Source organism: Monopterus albus, unplaced genomic scaffold (assembly GCF_001952655.1).
Source record: "Monopterus albus unplaced genomic scaffold, M_albus_1.0 scaffold237.1, whole genome shotgun sequence".
In the NCBI taxonomy this organism is placed as follows: Eukaryota; Metazoa; Chordata; class Actinopteri; order Synbranchiformes; family Synbranchidae; genus Monopterus; species Monopterus albus.
The window spans coordinates 70,777-89,209 of record NW_018128117.1 but is presented as its reverse complement, the minus strand read 5'-3'; the positions used below and the strand labels follow the sequence as shown (position 1 = coordinate 89,209).

The following is an 18,433-nucleotide window of genomic DNA, read 5'->3' as shown; positions in this document are numbered from 1 at the left end:
TCTTATATTTTAAAAAATGTGTTCTGTTTACAGTACATAAGTGTGGCTGTCTCCTTACAATACAGTAACTGATTAATGATTACCTTGACTGAGACACAGACCAGCACACCACATCACTGCCAAGAAAGTGGGATAAGCATCCATGCAGTTACGACTGGAAGAAGCATGAACAAGAACTGTGATTAGCAAATTTCAAGGAAGTCAACTGCAATGAGCAACTATGAAGCAATCACCAGTCTGTTACAGACTGACCCTTATTTGTGTGCTGTTAGGAAATGTTGTGAGACTGCAGAGCAGAGGTGGTTGTAGGTATAAAAAAAAAGTTATTCTTAGGACTAAAACAATGGATGAGCTAGAAAATCTAGTGGCCTTTTGAATGTTGACCAAAGTGGAAATGTGCAGCCAGGAAAAACTGAGCCCGCTCTTCGAGTCAGCACGCACTGGCTGCTGCACCAAATTGCAATAATCAGTACAGTATGTTGCAGAAAACCATGTCCCCTAAAACCTTTTCCAGTCTCACATGGTTGGAGAGTTATCTTAAACAAAAGGAAAAAAAGAAAAAACAGAATATTTTACAAGCTGCTTTGATTTTTCTGCTCTGGGTGCCTGCCCAGGAACCCAGAGCAGAACCAGTGCTGTAAAGATGAAATGACTAGTTGATGAATCAGTCAGTTGACTGATTTTGACAACTAATTATAAGCAAAATGCTAAAAGTTTACTTGTTCCAGTTTTTCGTGTGAATAACCTTTGATTTTTATGGCAGTAAACTCAATATTTTTAGGTTTTTGTCTGACAAAAGCAATAGAAATAGCTTAACTTGGGCTTCAATGAATAATGACTTCAATTTTTCTCTGTCCAAATATTTTATGTAATGAACAATCAATTCATTATTAAAGAAAAAAATGGATCAAATGCACATGTAATTAAACCAACTGTTGGTGGCAGCCCTACAGTTATTCTGTGATGCAATAATACTAGTTTCTTTGTGTTAATACTTGACACAATAAAACTAGAAGCAATTTGATAACAGCTCACAGCTCAACTATAAATAAGCTAAAACAATGCAGCTCTTTTTAAAGATATATTTTGGGCTATTTAGACTTTATTTATAGTGATTCGCAGAGAGGAAACACAGAGAGAGCAGGGAAGACTTACAACAAATAACAGGGGTTGGACTTGACCCATCAACATTGCAATGTTTTTGAAATCCTAACATTACATATAAGACAGGAACTGGGTTAGATATTTCCTTTTAAAAACAGGAAGTGCATTGTTGCTCATAGACTATCTTTCAGGCAAAGAGTGAGTGATTATGTCAGTAATGAATATTAGATTTTAGTTTCTTGCTTTGGCGTATTTGCCAAGTGATGTGTGTGTAGCAAAAGTATTTGTATAAGTATTTTTCAGATTTTCCGATTAGCTGTGTACTCTTTAAAATGTCAGGAAAAAGTGACAATTGCCTATCATAGTCTCTAGAAGAAGACTGTCAACAGTCTAAACTCCCATTGCATTTAATTTACAGTGATATAAAACTGAGCATCCAATCCTGGTTCATTTTCTGTTAATGAACTAAATGGTTCAGCCTTAATTAGTAGCACTTCAAATGAGGAATCTACTCAAGCTGTCAAATGTTTATGTGAAAAGTAGTTTTGCACTAAGTGTAAAAGTGAAAATTTGTATACAAACAACCTTGCTTTCATGTCACATATAATCCCTGGAATAAAATTTTAACCACAGTAAGACACCAGTTTGAAATGCAAACAGACCACAGACTACAAACGCATGAGAGGTTTTCACTGTAACAGGAGCCACAAATGACGATGACTCACCTAACTGAGAAGCCGAAAGAATAACATTTTCCTAATGTTTATTGTTGCTGTCCCAGCGAGCATTCAAATGAGCCCTGTACCAGCTTTTCTCACTATGGGAGGCAAATGAGATCTGCCTCTCAGTAGAAGTAATATTTTGGGGGAATGTAAATCCAAATGGAAATAAAACTAATATAATGCAAAGTCATCCACTGTTTCACTGGCAGAGATGTTTGATTAAATTAAATATCATAGAAAGGGCACTTACTTGGCACAAGATACTCGCTCAGAAGCAGATGTCTGGGTCTTGTGACTCGTGCATTCCCTCTCTACCTTCTGGGCAAAAAAAGCTTAAAACACAGAGACAAATAAAAGAGCAATAAAATGCCATCACTTTTAACATCTTTAACTACTGATTCAGAGTTATAAAAACCTATGATTGCCTTCTGATATTTGTGGCAGCTTTTTCTCACCATTCTGAATTGCGCTGATGAGGGTGACAGTGACCAGGAGGTAGATGTTCTCCATCACTTTATTGGAATCCATGATCACTGTGCGAGCTGAAGGAGCAGGTGGATGCTGAGACAGAGCTTCTCTGTCACGTCCAGAAATGTGCACTTACAGTCAGGTGCCGGGCATAAACCTGATTTGGCTCTGTTTGACGTGTAGTCCCTATCTCACCTCCATCCCACATACACACTTGTTTGTGGCTTCCTCTTGATGTAAATGATGTTGCCTGCTACTTCCTCTTTGTGGTTTTGTGTTAGATATACATGCTCACACACAGCTTCATGCAAATAAATTTACATCAACATTACTACAACATTACATTTTGGTTTTCAAACTCCTTCTGGTAGAGCCTAGGTATAATGCATGGGAAAACTGTTAGTAATGTTTACTGTATATGACAGGACACGTTAAAAATATTTATATTCTTTTTTCATAGCAAATAGTTTCACCTGTCATCAACCATTCAGTGGCTCATTAATGTTATTAATCACACGTGTGCTCTTCCTTCTGTGAGAACTTAAAATACCTGCTGCGGTAGTGGAACAAGTATTGATACACTTTACTAATACCACCAGGCTAGAACAATATTCTTTTACAAGTAAAAGTCCTGAATTAAGAGCAACAAAATATGTAGTTAGTAGAGTGCAAAGTAATATTTTGTATGGAAAATCTTCAAACTAACCTGTAACTGTAGCCATCAAATATATGTTGTGGAGAACAGGATTTGCCTCTGAAATGCAGTGGAGCACATTCTAGCATAAAAATGATTAGTGCCTCAAAACTGTACTTATGTTCTGTACTTGAGTAAATACTTACTTCACCACTGCTCTGCTGTGAAGAAAGGTTTTGAATGTATGAGCAGTGAAACAGCTTATACACTGAGCTATCTCAGGGATATTCTTGGCTTAACTACAGTCAAACAGCACCTGCATGTGCTTTTCAATGGTAATGCAATATAGTAATGTTCAAATTTGGATTTATTTCAGTCTTTAAATGACAGTGTTCGCTATACAGACACTGTAAATGTTAAAGATAGGCTCATAGCTTTTCAAGTCACTATTAAAACAATGTTCATTTTTAAACTTTTTTAATTTATGCCTTATTAAAACAATTGTTCCCCATATGAACACTTAAAAGGCTTCTGCATGTTGTTTTCATTGCTCATGCCTACTGGCCATGAATAGAAAGCTCTTTCTCTGGAAATGAAGGGGTAACAAAACCCACAGTCACGTATTCTGTGCAAAAACGTATTCAAACGTGTATCTAAAGCTAACGCGAGAATTCAGTCAATAATCAATTACGCCTGGTAAGGTGTAAGATTCCCTTTTTATGTTTCCATGAACAGTGTTTCCCCTTTGAGTTGCGAGGGATGGGTAGGCCACTTACAAAGACAGAATTTACACTAAAAGGTCTACGACTTTCGAACACAAGGGATGATTAGGTTACAGTAAGTAAATAATGTCTCAATGTATGGGCATCTCAGTATTGCTTTAAAGACATATTTGGAAAATGTATTCTTATATTCTTTAAAAAATACTTAGAAATCAGTTAGAGCGTCCTAAGCTTCGATTCTTGTGTGGGAACATGAAGTTCTGTCTCATAATGCATGTCAGCCCCTCGTGGTGAATTTGGCCCGTGATGGTCCCGAAACCTCGCACATTCATGTATTGAAGACGTCACTGTAAATATGTCAAAAGTCCGCAAGGCGCAGTCTTTTTTATACAATCATTCAAAAGTCAGGTAACACGAATACACCCCAGCAAAATTGATCATATGTCTCACAGGTTTTAAAGGCAGGAACGACACATGAACTACAAGTCCCATATGGTCTAGCGGTTAGGATTCCTGGTTTTCACCCAGGCGGCCCGGGTTCGACTCCCGGTATGGGAACGTTCCTTATTATTATTATTTTTCTTTCTCCTTCCAAATATTCGCATCATGATACGCCAATGTGCATATTTCCAAAAGAACCGCTGAAAGTTCTGAAACGGTGTGAGGTTTATTCCATAAAGTGGCTTTAGTGAAAAATCTGACTTTTTTGAAATTTCAGATTTAAACACTAGGTCCAGTTTTTGTTAGTTTCTCCTTTTTATTTGTGGACCTATTTTAAAAGTGGGTGTTGAACATATGCTGCATACAGTATAGCCTTAAGTGGTTTAACACTTCACAGCCTTTTTATTTACTACCTACTGAAATCATTAAATTCTGTTGAGCAAGTGTAAACTAAAAATTACACAACATGTCACCAAAATCATTATTACTGGGTTGGACTATGAGGTTACAAGCCTATAAAAAAAGGAGGCTGAGATGAATGAAAATTCCTTCTGTTCTTATAGTGGTTTGTCCAAAGACAAGGTTAACAGTAATGGGACAAGGTAACAGAGGATTCTGTAATGTGGAAAAAGATGTGCACAACACTAATGCAGTTCACACATTATAAATTTGTTTCAATTTGTTGAATTTTTAACAGTTCAAGGTTAACAGCAAATATGCCTGTCAGTCAAAAATACCGACACAGTAACACAACTTTTATTAATACAGACTGACAATGTTCAATGGTATTCACAGATCCAATGGATCTAGATATAATTTCCCCAGGAGAAAGGTGGCTGATGATTTGTCCAAAAAAAAAATAAATTCTCACAATTTTAAAATATTAGTCATCTAAAGTATTTTTGACAGTAAAAACCCTACGAATTTTGTCAAAATAACAAACAGCTTTGGCTGCAAACGAGTCGACACAACCCACTTACAACAGTATAAACAACAAAGTGCCAAACTTTTATGATGAGGTTTACAAATTCTGTGGTTCAACATACCACGTCCAACAGTGTTGACACACAAATTATCCAAATTAATAGCAACATAAATACAACAAGAGATTTCACATCTTGAAACTTCATCTTCGCGTGGGGCAGACTGACATGCCCGACTGACGGCAGCTCATTGACTCTGAATCCATCTATCAAATCCAAATCGGAAACCCTTATCAAACCTTTTCTCACTTGTGGGAAAATAATGTCATTTATTTAATAAAAAAAATTCTGTTTTAATTTCTCTCAGTAAAAGTTTCAGTGGTTTTGTATATATCTAGTTTTGTAAACGAATAGTAAAACAGACTATAATTGTGATTTTTGGACCAATGACCATACAAGTATGATAATGATGATACAAACTCATAATTAACTATAAAATCTAATCCAAAGACAATCTGCTGCGTTAAAGGGGTGCGGTGCTTTCACCTCATATTTTGTCACTGTCCTTTACTCATTATTCATTTTACTGCGAGGAAAAAAAAAAGACATTTGATCCTGACTGAGGGCTGTGCTGCAGCTGCTTAAGTAAAAACAACAACAAAATTATTATCATTCAGTGAATAGCAAATAATTGGCTGATGTTTTCCAGTACGTTGCATGTGACCTCAGGGCGAACTTGTTGCATTGAATCTGACAGGTCGCAAAATACAGTACAACACCAGAGAGCCAAGAATTCCCCCTTGCTATGTTATCAAAAATAACATCACTTTAACAGGTTGAATAGTAGATATTGCAAAAAAGGCCTTCTCATTTCCCACTTTGTCGTACCTTGCTACAAATATCACACTTTACAGTTGCTGCTTTGACTTTGGAATGTTTAAGTCAGGTTTCCATGATTGACGTTTACAGCAGTGTCGATGAGTTATCATGTACGTCAGCCTTCTTTTTATCTGCACATGCCTAAAAAAAAATAACTGAGAACATTAAAGAAAGATTCAATAAAGGAGTTGTCGGTTTCAGATCTTACCAAACCTGGGTATTTTACCAATTTGGAACTGGATCCTAAATGGAACCAGCTTTGAGAACACATCCTTTCTGATAGGCAATTGTCATATGTCAATGTTATCTGTATTTGTAGGCTGCAGACAAAACCCACCCCACAGCTTAAATGAAAAGTTCAAGCGCACTGAGTGCCTCGGTCTCCATCTCAGTCGGTCTCTCACCCGCAGCCTGCGAGAGGAACTCATCCAGGAAGTTTTCAGTGTTGAAGTCATTGATGCAAGTGTTTGCCTGTGACACTGCATCAACAGCACTGACCCCACAGTCAAACTGGTCACCCCCATCTTGTCCGTTGGTGAGCATCTCCAGGAGGCCAGTGCTGTCTGGTGACAGGTTGCTGACTGTGGTTGCTGGTGAGAGCAGGTCTGAGAGGAAGTCATCGCAGGTGGAGCCGTTGTAAGTGCTGGAGCTAACTGTTTGCGGAGAACTCAGGTCAGTGCTATCTGGTCGGAGGCTGGTTCCTCCTTGATGATTCAACAGCTTGTTCAGCTTCGCAAGCTGCTTCTTCTTTGCCTTGAGTTTCTTCATCAATTTATACCTGAGGGCTGCAGTTTCACTGAGACCTGGAGGAACCTTTGAGGAATGGCTGCTATGTTTCATTGGGGAGGAGATTTCAGGGAGCCCCTTTGCTCCAGGCACAGGGAGTGATGTACTAGACACCACTGTCGTGCTCATTAATGATTTCTGGTGGTGAGAAGTGATGGGTTGAAACTGCTTTGATTTGCCGCTGAGAGATGTGAGGGATGGGGCTGGGAGGGGACTTGGTGTGCTTGAGCTCTCTGCACCAAAAGCAGTGTACATTTCTGCAGCCTTCAGTGGGAGACCCACACTCTCCTCTGTCCTGAGCTGTGGTTTAAGAAAGACTCCCTCAGGAACATGCTGTCTTCTCACAGGGTTTGGCAAAGAGTGAGTGGGAGGGGTGACTGTAACCGAGGTGGGCATGTGGGTGAGGTTAGCAACAGGCGTGTGAACTTTCTTTATTGGGTGTTTGCTGACCAAGAAGGACCAGTGGGCATTCTGATCTAGTGCTGGGGGCTTTGTGGGATTTTTCTGACTGGTGGACAGGGGTGGGGTCTCAGTTGAAGAGACAAAGGATGTTTTCTGTGTAGCTTCCACAGGTGATATGTTGCCCTGAGCAGCAGCACGCACAGGTTCATCTTTGATTACCTTGGAGGGCTCTGAAGATGCAGGCGGTGTAATATATGGAGCTGCTTTTGACAAGATTGCCATTTTACCTTTTTGTCTACTTATGGTTTTGCCTTTTTCTGTTCCTCTCCCTTGTCTTATCCTGGCACCAGGCACGTATGTTGGATCACTAGATGAGTCATCCCCAGGTTCAGATTCGGATGAGTTGGAGCTGGTGGGATGCTCAACATCAGAGCCCTGACACATTATACTACCTATTAGAGTGGAGGAGCTATCCGGTGTCAAGTCAGGCACTTCATTCTTACTGGGAGTGCTCAAATTCTTAGTCTCTTCACCGTCATGTGAAGGCTGCATTTCTGAATCAGCCTTTAATTCCACCAGTGTGAGTGTAACGATGTCACTGTGGCTAAGACCCTCAAAGGCGTCAAGCAACGTCGTGGAACCTATTGATGTATCAATGTCGGCTGTAACTGTCGTGTCTGTGATGTTGCTGTTGTCTTCGGTTACTGAGTATGCACAGACAATGTCAGTGTCATTGTGAAGTGTGAGAAGAGACTGATCTGGAGTGTCTGTCGTTAAATCTTTGTCACCAAGACTGGAGTTAGTCTCATTTTTAGATGGAGGGGAGTCAGAAAATGTGCTGGAGAGAGAGCAGACACGAGGCTGTTCAGCTTCCTCCATTTCCCAGAAGACAACATGCAACTCCTGAGGAGGAACCGGGAGCTTCTGATGGGTCTTACAGTCTGGATGTTTCAAGTCGTCATATTCCAGCCACAATCCTGAAAGGAATAAGTGCACAGATGTAAAAGACACACACAAAAAAGAAATGTGCAACTTGCATGTTTATACTCAGGCTATGATTAGATTCAGAGACAAAACTAATTATATATGTCAAATGTAAATGTACTACAACAACAATAATGTTCAAACAAGAAAGTGGTTAAATAAAGAAATAGCTTCCCTTAGACTAATAAACTTTTTCACAGGAGCATCTGTGCCAAGACAGCACAAGCACATACATAAAAAAAAGACAGTTCAAATTTTAATGTAGATAAAATGTAGGAAGACTAATCTAACACATTAGCAAAATCTGACAAACCAGTGAAATGAGCTCTACATGGCCAGAGCCTACAAAACGTAAAATTACATGAACTGTCCAGCAGAATGTGCTGTTTGCAAACTACAATGTCAAGGAATCAAAACACAGACCTTTATGTGACCCATGTAAAAATACTGTAATAAACGGCATCCTCTAGGAATAAACATGGATAAGTAATTCACTAAACAAGCAAACCAGACCACCACTGCAAGAAAATTGACTGACAAAACCATGACAGACCTAGTTATTAATACCTACCATCAGAATTGCGTATCCAGGTGACAAAGTGCTTCAGTTGACAGTTGTACTGTATGACAGTGGAGACTGAGTAGCGCTTCCCTTTGAAGCTGAAGGCGTAGATTCGGACATTGCTGTCAGGAAGCCCCTCGACAAAATGCAGCACAAACACTGGAGGCACGCTAAACAAAACAAAGCAGAAGTTAAATGGTTAAATGAATGGAACAATGAAGGCTGAGGCAGGACTGTCTAAATACAAACTCTGGACTTTTTTTTTGTTGTTCTCACTCCTAATGCACATGAAATGCATTATTATTAGAACACGGTTAACTATGACTGCATTTAACCATAAACCAAGACATTTAATTTTTTAGACAAGTGTCCTGTGAAGAACTATTTACTACGTTCTTTAACCTGTAGATTTCTCTTGAACTTCAGAATAAATACTTGTATTTTTCAAATCATGGTGTGGATAATCTAGAGACTTAAGTGACATTTCCACCCCTGTGATAAACAGGGGAGGTTATTAAACACTGATTTAGCGAGTTCAAACTTGTGCATGTTACAATCACTGTTTGGCCCAGTGATGCTCAAATGTTTGCATAAAACTGTAGGTGGAATTATTTCCCAAATCGCTGTCTAATTTGAATTCTGATAATAATCTAAAAGTGATCTTAATTTGCAATTGTACAGTTGGTATATAAACAGGTAAATACAATGCTCCCCCATGAAATAAACACATTGATATGACTAGTCACCATTAATCGGCTGTCAGTATACAACATTTTTTTTACCGAAGGTAAACACATTGTGTGTAATTCTTACCCCTCCAGCAACATAGTCCTCCTCTGGTTCTTCCTGCCACATGCATTACATGGGGCTAAATGAACTGCATGAAGTGGGTGCCAACCAGGTACAATATTTGTGAAAGTGGGAAGTGTTTTCACAACTCTGAAAAGAACAGAATGAAATAGATTTAGCATTTTCAGTTTAGCAAAAATCTTCTGTTTTTTCAAAGGAAGAAGAAGAAAATGGTACAGAGAATCCTTTACGATGTGGCGTTTACATCAGGAAGAAAGCCTCACAGCAGTAATGTTCCTTTTAGACAGCAGACTGAATCACCTGCTTGTCTGCCCTTCAAAGAAAATACACCTCTGAAACCATCGTTCTCACTCATCTTCCAAATTAATGCTGAAATGTTTAGCTCCTCAACCAGTCTAACAGAAAATGAATTGACATTTTTCATAATCACCTCTCTTCAAGTCACTTATCAGAGAAAAATGCCAAACATTCAGGTTTTATTTAGCTGTGAACTAAATGTCCTACAATACCCTTGAGCTTCAGATTGCTGATCAGACAAAATAAGAAATTTTAAAACATCACTCCAGGTTCTAGGAAACTGTGCGTGGGCAATTTCACTATTTCTTCTTACTACATATATAGTCCAAGTTACAGCTGGATAAATGAACCAATGAGTCGTTGTTTTATCTTTCATTTTCCCAGTCCAAACAAACCTGAGGCACAGTGGGCTCTCATCCAACTGCAACCGATTAGTGAGGGATACATTTGTTCTCAGCATGATATTGTCAACACAGTTAATTTCCTTGTGCTTTTACACTCATCACTGTCAAGCTTTTGGTTGTTTTTGAATTAATAAAGACAAAACACTCTAGTGACTCAAGTTAAACGTGTATTTTACCATGCATTTCATCACTTACCTTTCTTTCGTAACAGTTTTGCATTGGCTGCACCTGAACTCCCACTGAAAGGTTGACTGGAAGAGAGGCTCCACCCATGAGTCCATTGCAACCAGAAGCGGCATAGCGAATACCGGCGTTTCCCTCTGACCTGAAAAGCACAAACATGCAGCAGCTAGAGCACGGGTCCGAGCACTGATAGAAGCTGGAGTTGCACAGTTTCAAGATCATTCTGAAGAATCTAATCCGCAGCTATGGGTTAGATTTGAAAAATCACATCAGTCTCTTTTATGCTTTCTTTAAACAGTGTTTCCCCCATCACCATTCCCGCCCAACCCTTCGCTTTGTGATATGCAAGAGCAAGTTCTCCCACTTGCTTATACAGTAATGTAAAGATGTGGCTGCAACAACCTGACCAAAATCTAAGACCTGCATGTTCATACCTGTAAGTTTCTGATATTTCAAGATGAACTCCTGCCTACTAAACATGAGTCAGGACAACTTTTTGGTATGCATGCGAGTTCATAAATATATAAAGCATAATATGCCAAGGTAAAAAAAAAACTAAACTAAACTAAACTAAAAGACACAGGTAACTGAGAGCTTCAGCAGTGTGAAGGTCTTACATGGAGCCTTTCACATTGTGTATAAAGTATCTGATTACATGTTGCAGAAACAACGTGCCAAAACAAGACAGACTACTTTTTTTTATATACTTCTTTTTGTCACTGTAATCTCTGGCAAAAAGTACTGGGCTATAAGAAATCTAATATTCATGAAGAGAAGGCTTGAGGGGCTCTGGGAGCGTTGTGCTGTTCAGCTTGAAAAGCATTCAGTCAGACACCTCTCCCTTGCTCAGAGTAGCTTGGCACAACTTGCACATTGTTCCTGATCTAACTCTGGTTTCCTATCAGAGCTTAAAAAATTTAAAGAAAAAAAAGGGCATATAAATTAGACTCAAAAAACAAACCTCAGTGACCAAACACCTGATCGCAATATTACCTTTTTGTTGAGGCAAAGTTGTTAATTAGAAGTAACATCGGCAGAACAATGAATGAGGTACTAAAATGAGATGCAGCAGTGATACTATAGAGAACATTGTTTATAGCCAGAGCAAAAACTCATGTGAACGCAGCAGAACTGTGAACAGGCCACATAACTAGAATAGAATAAGAAGCTACTGAAACACTAGAAATAACTTTCAAATATTAAGGAAAGGATAAGAATACATGACAGTCTATATTAGGGCCCGTATTATATTTTTTCTTTGTCTAATGACCATAACCATCTAGCCAGACTAAAAGTGAGTCAGCTTTCTGGTACAGGTTCCCAAAATCTACAGTATAAAAGTCTTGCAGTGTACATTTTACATTACGTCAATAGAAATAGTATCTAATTTCTCATATAGAATTCATTTTAGTTTGGCTTGTGTGACTGAATTTACCTAGTTTGCAATGCAACTTGGGCTGCAGTAGTCTGAAGACTGACATCCTGAGATTCTGTAGGTCTGCATTGGCCCTTTGCAGCACATGTTTTGGCACCCTCGCGATGCCATCTAGACAGAAACAACTTCACATAAGTATGAACTGCACATAAAAACACAGCACTGGATTTTACATTAAACACATTCATCAGTAAATTAACTTAAAATGCTTTTAGATAATAGGATCTGCACATTTTCATTGATGGCAGTACTATATTCACAGTCAGATGGAGGTACAATATTTGTGCTAGTCCATGCAAATATGCTACACTTCAAGGATCAGTTCCTCCAAACAAACAAACAAACCCACCAATGTTTTCTTAGTTAACCCTTGTGGTATCTAGCAATGCAGACTGAGTTTCATGTGCTCACCTTTCCAACTCTCCCAGTATAAATGAGGTAATATTGCAGTTTTGCTTTATAAATGTAATATTTCAATCTTTTTGTGAGCACAAAGTTCTGTTCTTCTTCTTTATTAGCACCAGAAGAAATCCCAGGAATAGACATCTTAAAACCTGGCCAATTTAATATAAACCAATCTGCAAGGCCAGATACATCTACAGGTACATTAAGCTAAATATATAAGGGACTCTGCTCTTTGGGTGATAGCAGCAGTTTAGGGCAGGGGTGGCCTATTCCAGTCCTCGAGGGCAGATACTGTTAGGGTGATTTTTATTTTTCCCCACAATACCAATTGGAAGATACCAATTCACTTTATCTTTCCTCACTCCACTTTCATCTAAGATGGTATCTTCCAGCTTCTGACTAGCTGAACACACCTGAGCCAAATAATCAGCAGCAGGTCAGGCAGGGATAGTTGGAAAACAAGCAGGACAGCGGCCCTCGAGGACTGGAATTGGCCACCCCTGGTTTAGGGTGTATTTTTACTTAACAAGTACTAATTACACAATCACTAACTTGCTGTCACATATGCTGTAAATGAATTTACACTTCAAGTCTACTGTAGACGATCTTTTTAACTCACCTCTGCCAGTCTGTCGATGCACTTGGATGGCAGCACAAACTTCTTCGTATCCTCTCATCAGCTGCCAGACAGATGACTGCTGAGGCTCATCCTTAGGTTTACACTTTCTCAAGCTCTTGCAGTTTACCAAAGCAACAAGTAGAGAGTCCAGCCAACACAGGTTGTCAGTGTTCCTCCAGAAAAGCTCAGTTGGAACAGATATGAGCTCCTCTAACTCCTCAGTTCCTGATCTGATGTCCTTACATGAGGTGATGTCTGCATTCAGTGATTTCTGATCTATCCTTGCTGTCCATTCATTGAACTGAGGCAGTATAGACTGACTGGACGCTGGACTGCACTGTCTCTTCAGCTCCTCGGGAAGGCTCTTCTCCTGCGTGAAGTCCTCTTCTGCATCTGATACACAAAGAGCACCACAGTGAGGAGAGAGTGCAGGCTCATTCACATCAGCGATCAACGAGGCTTCTGATGAGCTTCGCAGGCGTCTATCTGAGGCAGACCATGGAGGAGGAGCAACACTTCCTGTACAAGCACCCTCTGGTTCTGGAGCAGCCTCATCTTGTGACAAGTCCAATCCTGTTGCCTCTGGACAATCAAAACCCCTTTGGTGTCCATTTAACGTTTTAGCATCTGTCTTGGATGTTGCATGTTGGTCATCACTGCCAGTATTTTCAGCACAATGCTCAGCCCCAAGACTGTCAGGCTCAGTTAATCGTAGCCGTTTGGGGGAGCGTTTACTCAACTCTTCCTTTTCCAGTGCTAGGGGTTTTTTTCTTTTGTTCCTAACGGCGGATTCCACGGGATCCAAGCTAGCCAAAACATCCTCCAAGGACCGGCTGACCAGAGGGAAAAGGCACTATGTGGGAGTGAATACAAAGACGTTAACACAGCAACTATCAAAAAAGACATGAAGCATGGCTGTCAAGTGAATGTGTATATGTGAGAGCAGTACTGAGACATACCTCTGGGTTTGTGCATAGGGTGATTGACTCCTGGAGGTTGATGCAATAAGAGCGCAAAGCATGGGTTAGACCCTTTGAAATACACCAGGGGCAATGCTCCAGTGAAGCAGCTCTTTCTTGAACCTTTGAAAAAAATATCACACACACAGTATTAGTTCAGTTCGTGGAGATCTACAAACCCAAAACATCGGATTGTTTTGAAGAACATGCAAATCTAGACAAACGTTTAACCAACTTAACTGCCATATTTCCTGCATCTTTTTCATGCCATTGCCATTCTCGGCAGCACTGCTTGTTACATTCTTCCAATCACATTTAAATACTCGTTCGTATGAGTGCATTTGAAGGAAGGTTTTACTTGATTTCCCTTGCAGAAGTGAAGGATACATACAAGACCTGCTGAAAGCAATCACCAGGTAAAATCTGTTTATTAATGTTAGGGTTTTTGGCCTCAGATTTCTCCTCCTCAGAAATAGGGGGGTATCACTTTAGTGAGGCAGAATGGCACATGGGAATTAGAATTTTATTGTATCAGTATTAAATATAAACATGTATAAGCCATAAAATAAAGCAGTAATAGTAAACCTTTTTCTTTCAAGTGGACAAACAGAGGAAAAACATTTTATGTAATACAGTTTTTCATATAACAATCATTGACTCTCAACATCACTATGGGCTTCAAGCCTATATAAACACTTTCGCCTTTTACAACCAAAGATTTCCATTTGTATTTTGTTGTCTTTTGTTTATTTTGAATTAGTACTGCCCAATCACAGTATATTTCAAATATAATTCAGCTTTGCGCAAGTGACAACAGTGAGAGGAAAGCATGAGCTCTACTGACTTTTCCCAAATACCCCGCCAGTGGTGAGGCAAAAGCCCCCAAACCAGTGTCTTCACCAGTCATTGGCAAACCAACTGCTGCTCTTCTGGTCCACAGCTATCCGGTGCCATTCAAAAATATTACCATGTCACTGTAACCTGGTTCACGTCCAAAGGAGCTGAAGAGAGAAATATAGCATCACATGGGGCATGTTACTCAGTATCGAAAAGTTATGAAGATACAAGGAAATGAACTCCCTGATAGGGCTGGACTATAAGACAAGATATAATGTGAGACAATAGAAATTAGTCAATCAATATTTTCTTAACTTAATCTGGTTATTATTCAGGAAATGGCACACCATTATCAATGAGCCACAAGCTCTATGGCAATACTGGATTTATCTGTAATTCTCTTGTTTCTTAAAAATTTAGGTTTAAGGGACAGATTTGGATTTCTAGAAAATATACTTAATTATAATGCAAATGAACCTGACAATATAAAATTATACATACTGTAATAAATGACTTTCTTCATATAGTTTATCCTTTTCCCATTTGCTTACATCTTGAGTTCAAACGCATTTAATCTTGAAGGGGCATGACTATAAGTATCATATGGATTATTTTGAAATACACTTTTTCTTCTGGAATCAGTATTAGTACAGGAAATGAACACACGTTCTCTCGCAGCGCAAGCCCCTTGACATAAAATTGTTTGCTAGTATACTCGTTGGACCACCAGACCAAATGCAGGAGTCTGTGCATTGAAGTCAGAAAAGGTTGGTTATACATAACATGTTTCGATTCAGGGATAGTGTCATATAATCAAGACACGGGCACTTAAAAAGAGTACCACGAAGAGCTGATAAACATTGACTGAAGTCTTCTCCAAAGACAAATACATGAGATAAGTTAGATTCAACACTAACTCCATTGAGGAGCTGAATTATGTCAGAGGATCCATCGCACCTATGTCCCATTACCTAATATTAACGCTATAATGGCTTATTTTGATCCTTACCAAACTTACTATTTAATTAAGGTCCTTTAACAAGCATGTAGTCACTAACTATCAAATCCAGCACCGGGCGGCAGGCATGCTAACACATTAGCCTAAAGCCGGGCATTAATTTTAGTCACTGCGGAGTCGTTTGTCCAGGTTTAGTGAATCGAGGTTATACGTACCGAATGGAAATTTAAATTATAAATGATATTACGATCCGGATCGATGAATACTATCCATAACGAACAGCATTTATTAAACCCCTGCAGAACAATTCCATGTGCATCGTCCAGCAAGTTCGTGTCACAAACGTTCCCCTTCCGCTAGCCGGCGGTAGTGCAGCGGCCTTTGTCCTCCCCCGCTCTGATAAACAAAGGTTCCGTTCATCCCCAGTTGGTCATTCAAGTGAAGCGCAACCTGTGCTTAAGTTATTGTTCATGTTAGCGCGTCTCAGTAGGTTTGAATTGCAGTGCGTATGAAACTATAGTTAACTGATGTGAGTACATGAACTTGTTAAAATATATGCTGCGTTTAATAACATTATTCATTTATTATATTTAGCTTTCTAAATATTATTTATAGCAAATAATGACAACAAGAATGATGCAAATCCTGCTCCCGACATTCCATTCTATTGTTTCTTTCCCCGCCTTTAAAACCCATTATTCCATATTCCACTGTAGAAGATATATACTGTAGGATTACTGTTATTGCTTAAAGAAATAACCCTGTTATTTAACCCTAAGTTTTTTGTATTTATCAGTTTTTAGAAGAAGAACAAAAAGTTTGCATGCCATGTTTTTAAAAGTAAAATTATATAACATCTCAAAAGTTAAAATATCACAAGTTAAATTGCAAATTTTCAATGATTTAACTAACCTATATAATAATACTAATAATAATAATTATTATTATTAGTATTATTATATTCTGCTGGTTCTGTACTGAGTATATGCAAGCTGATATAGCCAATTTAAGTTGAACAAAAGAAGCAAAAAAGAACAAAATAACCATGGAATCTTTCATATTTGCAGTAAGTCACCAGAGATAGTTGTATTTTGAAATACTAGCCTGTGCTAATTCTGCCTACATGCAGTCTATTGTTTATTTATCTGGTTTTGTATATAAGGTTATTTATTTATTTATTTATTGTAGACCTAAAATGTAAGTAGAAGCTTGTAGCTGACTGGATGAACCTGGGGGTTTCATGCATCCCTCTCTTTGGTTCTGTAATGCAGCCCAGCTCTCACACCTCCTGCTCTTGTACCCCACCCACCCACACACACTCACAGACGGGCATACAGAAATCTCTCTCCACCCAATCCTGCCTATTGCATATGCCCTCCTTCCTTAAGCCCCTCCTGTATCTGCTGCTCTCCTGTCCTCTATTTTCCTCCTGATGAGATGACAAAATGAATTTGCATATTTTTCCCAGGGAGCGCTCATTAGAATGCATAAACCGGCCATCTCCTAGCTTCATGAGCAGGCTATAGCTTTCTGCCCTGGCATCTCCTGATGCAAAATGAGACACAGGCAAGCAGCACCACAGGCAGACATGTGGCCTGAGTCTGGGTTGTGATTGGCATTTGGAATCAGTTCACCCATCCCATTCTTAATTCAAGGATGAGAATAAAATTCTTTGTCAGCCATTTTTCTTTGTTTCTGTATTAGCTGCCAAGCAAAAGCACATTTATTGGAGACAGTTTCCTCATTAAATGTATAGAGAAACAACTGGTCATTTCTTAAGGGTGTATTATTACTAGATTGGTGTGCATATGACAACATTTGCAATTTAAAATGATCACTAATATTTTTATTTTAGGGCCCCACCCCCTACCACTACATTTAAACACACAAACAAGCCTTTAAAGTCAAATAGCTAACTGCATTACTTCCACTGTGGGCCAAGCAAGTCATCTTAGGAAAGGCCCCTTTCACAGCCTGACATCATTACTCTGAAATTTTAGTAGGCTAGCCTTCTTTGTGGATACTCATTTGTCCTTTGTTTATATCTGAATGTTTTGCCTAATGGTGGCGCTAGAGCTCAGGTCACTAGATCACACTCACCAGAGTTTTATACCTACTGGAAATGCGAGTCTAAACAGAAGCATAGGCCTACTTATAATTCTTCTGTAATAGTATTAAAAGTGGTTATGCTGGATTATAAGAGTATAATATAAGGTGCACAGTAAGTTTTGTGTCTATGAGTTACAAGTCAAGGGTTACCGAAAACAGTTTATGGGGGGGTGGGTGGTAGCTTGCAGCTTCTTGCACACAGTTTCCTGGTTCTGATTGAAATTTCTTTATTATAAAGGTATTTAACATTTCACTCTTTGTACAAAGAACAGGAAGCAAATACAAAGCCAATGAATCTTTATTTAGCCACAAATGATGTCCATATGCATGTCCATATTAACAGCAAACAGCAGCAGTTTGACACTATTAGTGAGACACATGAAGCTGGTCTTTGGCTTTGACCAGCCTCTCAATGTCAGGCTGAAGCTGACTAACTGAGAGGGTGAGAACGTCCTGCAGGTGTAGATCAGTCAGAGTGCTTCTGAGCCTGGTTTTGTTAAGGTTCATTACACTGAAAGTCTGTTCACAAATGTGCTGCCAATGTCAACGGTGCTGCCAAACAGAGATAACATCACCTGTGCGTGCTTCCTAATGTTTGGGTACCGTTCTGGTGAGACATGTGTGTAGAAGTCCTTCAGTTTCAGTGACATGAATTTATTCCTCAGCTCTTAATTGCACTGAAACTCAATCAGCTCCATCCATCTGAATGTGATCAGAGACACAGTCCACACATGTGCTGAAGGGTTGGGAAAACAGCTCCATGTCACCTGAATTCTTCCTGAAGTCCTGA

At 39.2% G+C, this 18,433-nt stretch overlaps 2 protein-coding genes and 1 non-coding gene across 5 annotated transcripts in view; 1 reads left to right on the top strand and 2 right to left on the bottom strand.

Annotated features, from left to right (window-relative positions):
- The window catches only part of alox5ap (arachidonate 5-lipoxygenase-activating protein), a 3,132-nt gene extending 488 nt beyond the window's left edge, over positions 1 to 2,644 (bottom strand). The window contains exons 1-3 of the mRNA XM_020620437.1: positions 2,282 to 2,644; positions 2,077 to 2,158; positions 84 to 154 (exon numbers count right to left, since the gene is read on the bottom strand). Of these exons, the coding sequence (XP_020476093.1) occupies positions 84 to 154; positions 2,077 to 2,158; positions 2,282 to 2,354 (226 nt within the window). The 5' untranslated portion in view covers positions 2,355 to 2,644. The remainder of the gene's footprint in view (positions 1 to 83; positions 155 to 2,076; positions 2,159 to 2,281) is intronic.
- A 1,492-nt stretch (positions 2,645 to 4,136) lies between these two features.
- On the top strand, positions 4,137 to 4,208 carry trnae-uuc (transfer RNA glutamic acid (anticodon UUC)). The gene has a single exon. It is a non-coding gene; the product is annotated as a tRNA-Glu (tRNA).
- Positions 4,209 to 4,388: 180 nt separating this feature from the next.
- On the bottom strand, positions 4,389 to 15,914 carry uspl1 (ubiquitin specific peptidase like 1). 3 transcript variants are annotated; one of them, XM_020620435.1, is made up of 9 exons: positions 15,078 to 15,914; positions 14,584 to 14,740; positions 13,740 to 13,862; positions 12,781 to 13,633; positions 11,757 to 11,867; positions 10,334 to 10,463; positions 9,441 to 9,566; positions 8,637 to 8,797; positions 4,389 to 8,058 (listed from the first exon to the last, which is right to left on the bottom strand). In XM_020620435.1, the coding sequence occupies exons 2-9, from the start codon at positions 14,644 to 14,646 to the stop codon at positions 6,239 to 6,241; spliced, it is 3,387 nt and encodes a 1,128-aa protein (XP_020476091.1). In that variant the 5' UTR covers positions 14,647 to 14,740; positions 15,078 to 15,914; the 3' UTR covers positions 4,389 to 6,238. The 3 variants fall into 3 exon arrangements, with proteins under 3 accessions (XP_020476091.1, XP_020476089.1, XP_020476090.1); XM_020620433.1 differs by having other exon boundaries at positions 15,750 to 15,914; XM_020620434.1 differs by lacking the exon at positions 15,078 to 15,914 and having other exon boundaries at positions 14,584 to 15,063.
- Positions 15,915 to 18,433: the final 2,519 nt, after the last annotated feature.

Excerpts from the sequence above, each read along its gene's own strand:
- uspl1 (XM_020620435.1), bottom strand. The coding sequence starts at position 14,646 with ATGACTGGTGAAGACACTGGTTTGGGGGCTTTTGCCTCACCACTGGCG. Across the intron at positions 11,868-12,780 it reads GCATCGACAGACTGGCAGAG|ATGGCATCGCGAGGGTGCCA; the intron begins GTGAGTTAAAAA and ends GTTTCTGTCTAG. Across the intron at positions 10,464-11,756 it reads CAAGTTGCATTGCAAACTAG|GTCAGAGGGAAACGCCGGTA; the intron begins GTAAATTCAGTC and ends TGTGCTTTTCAG.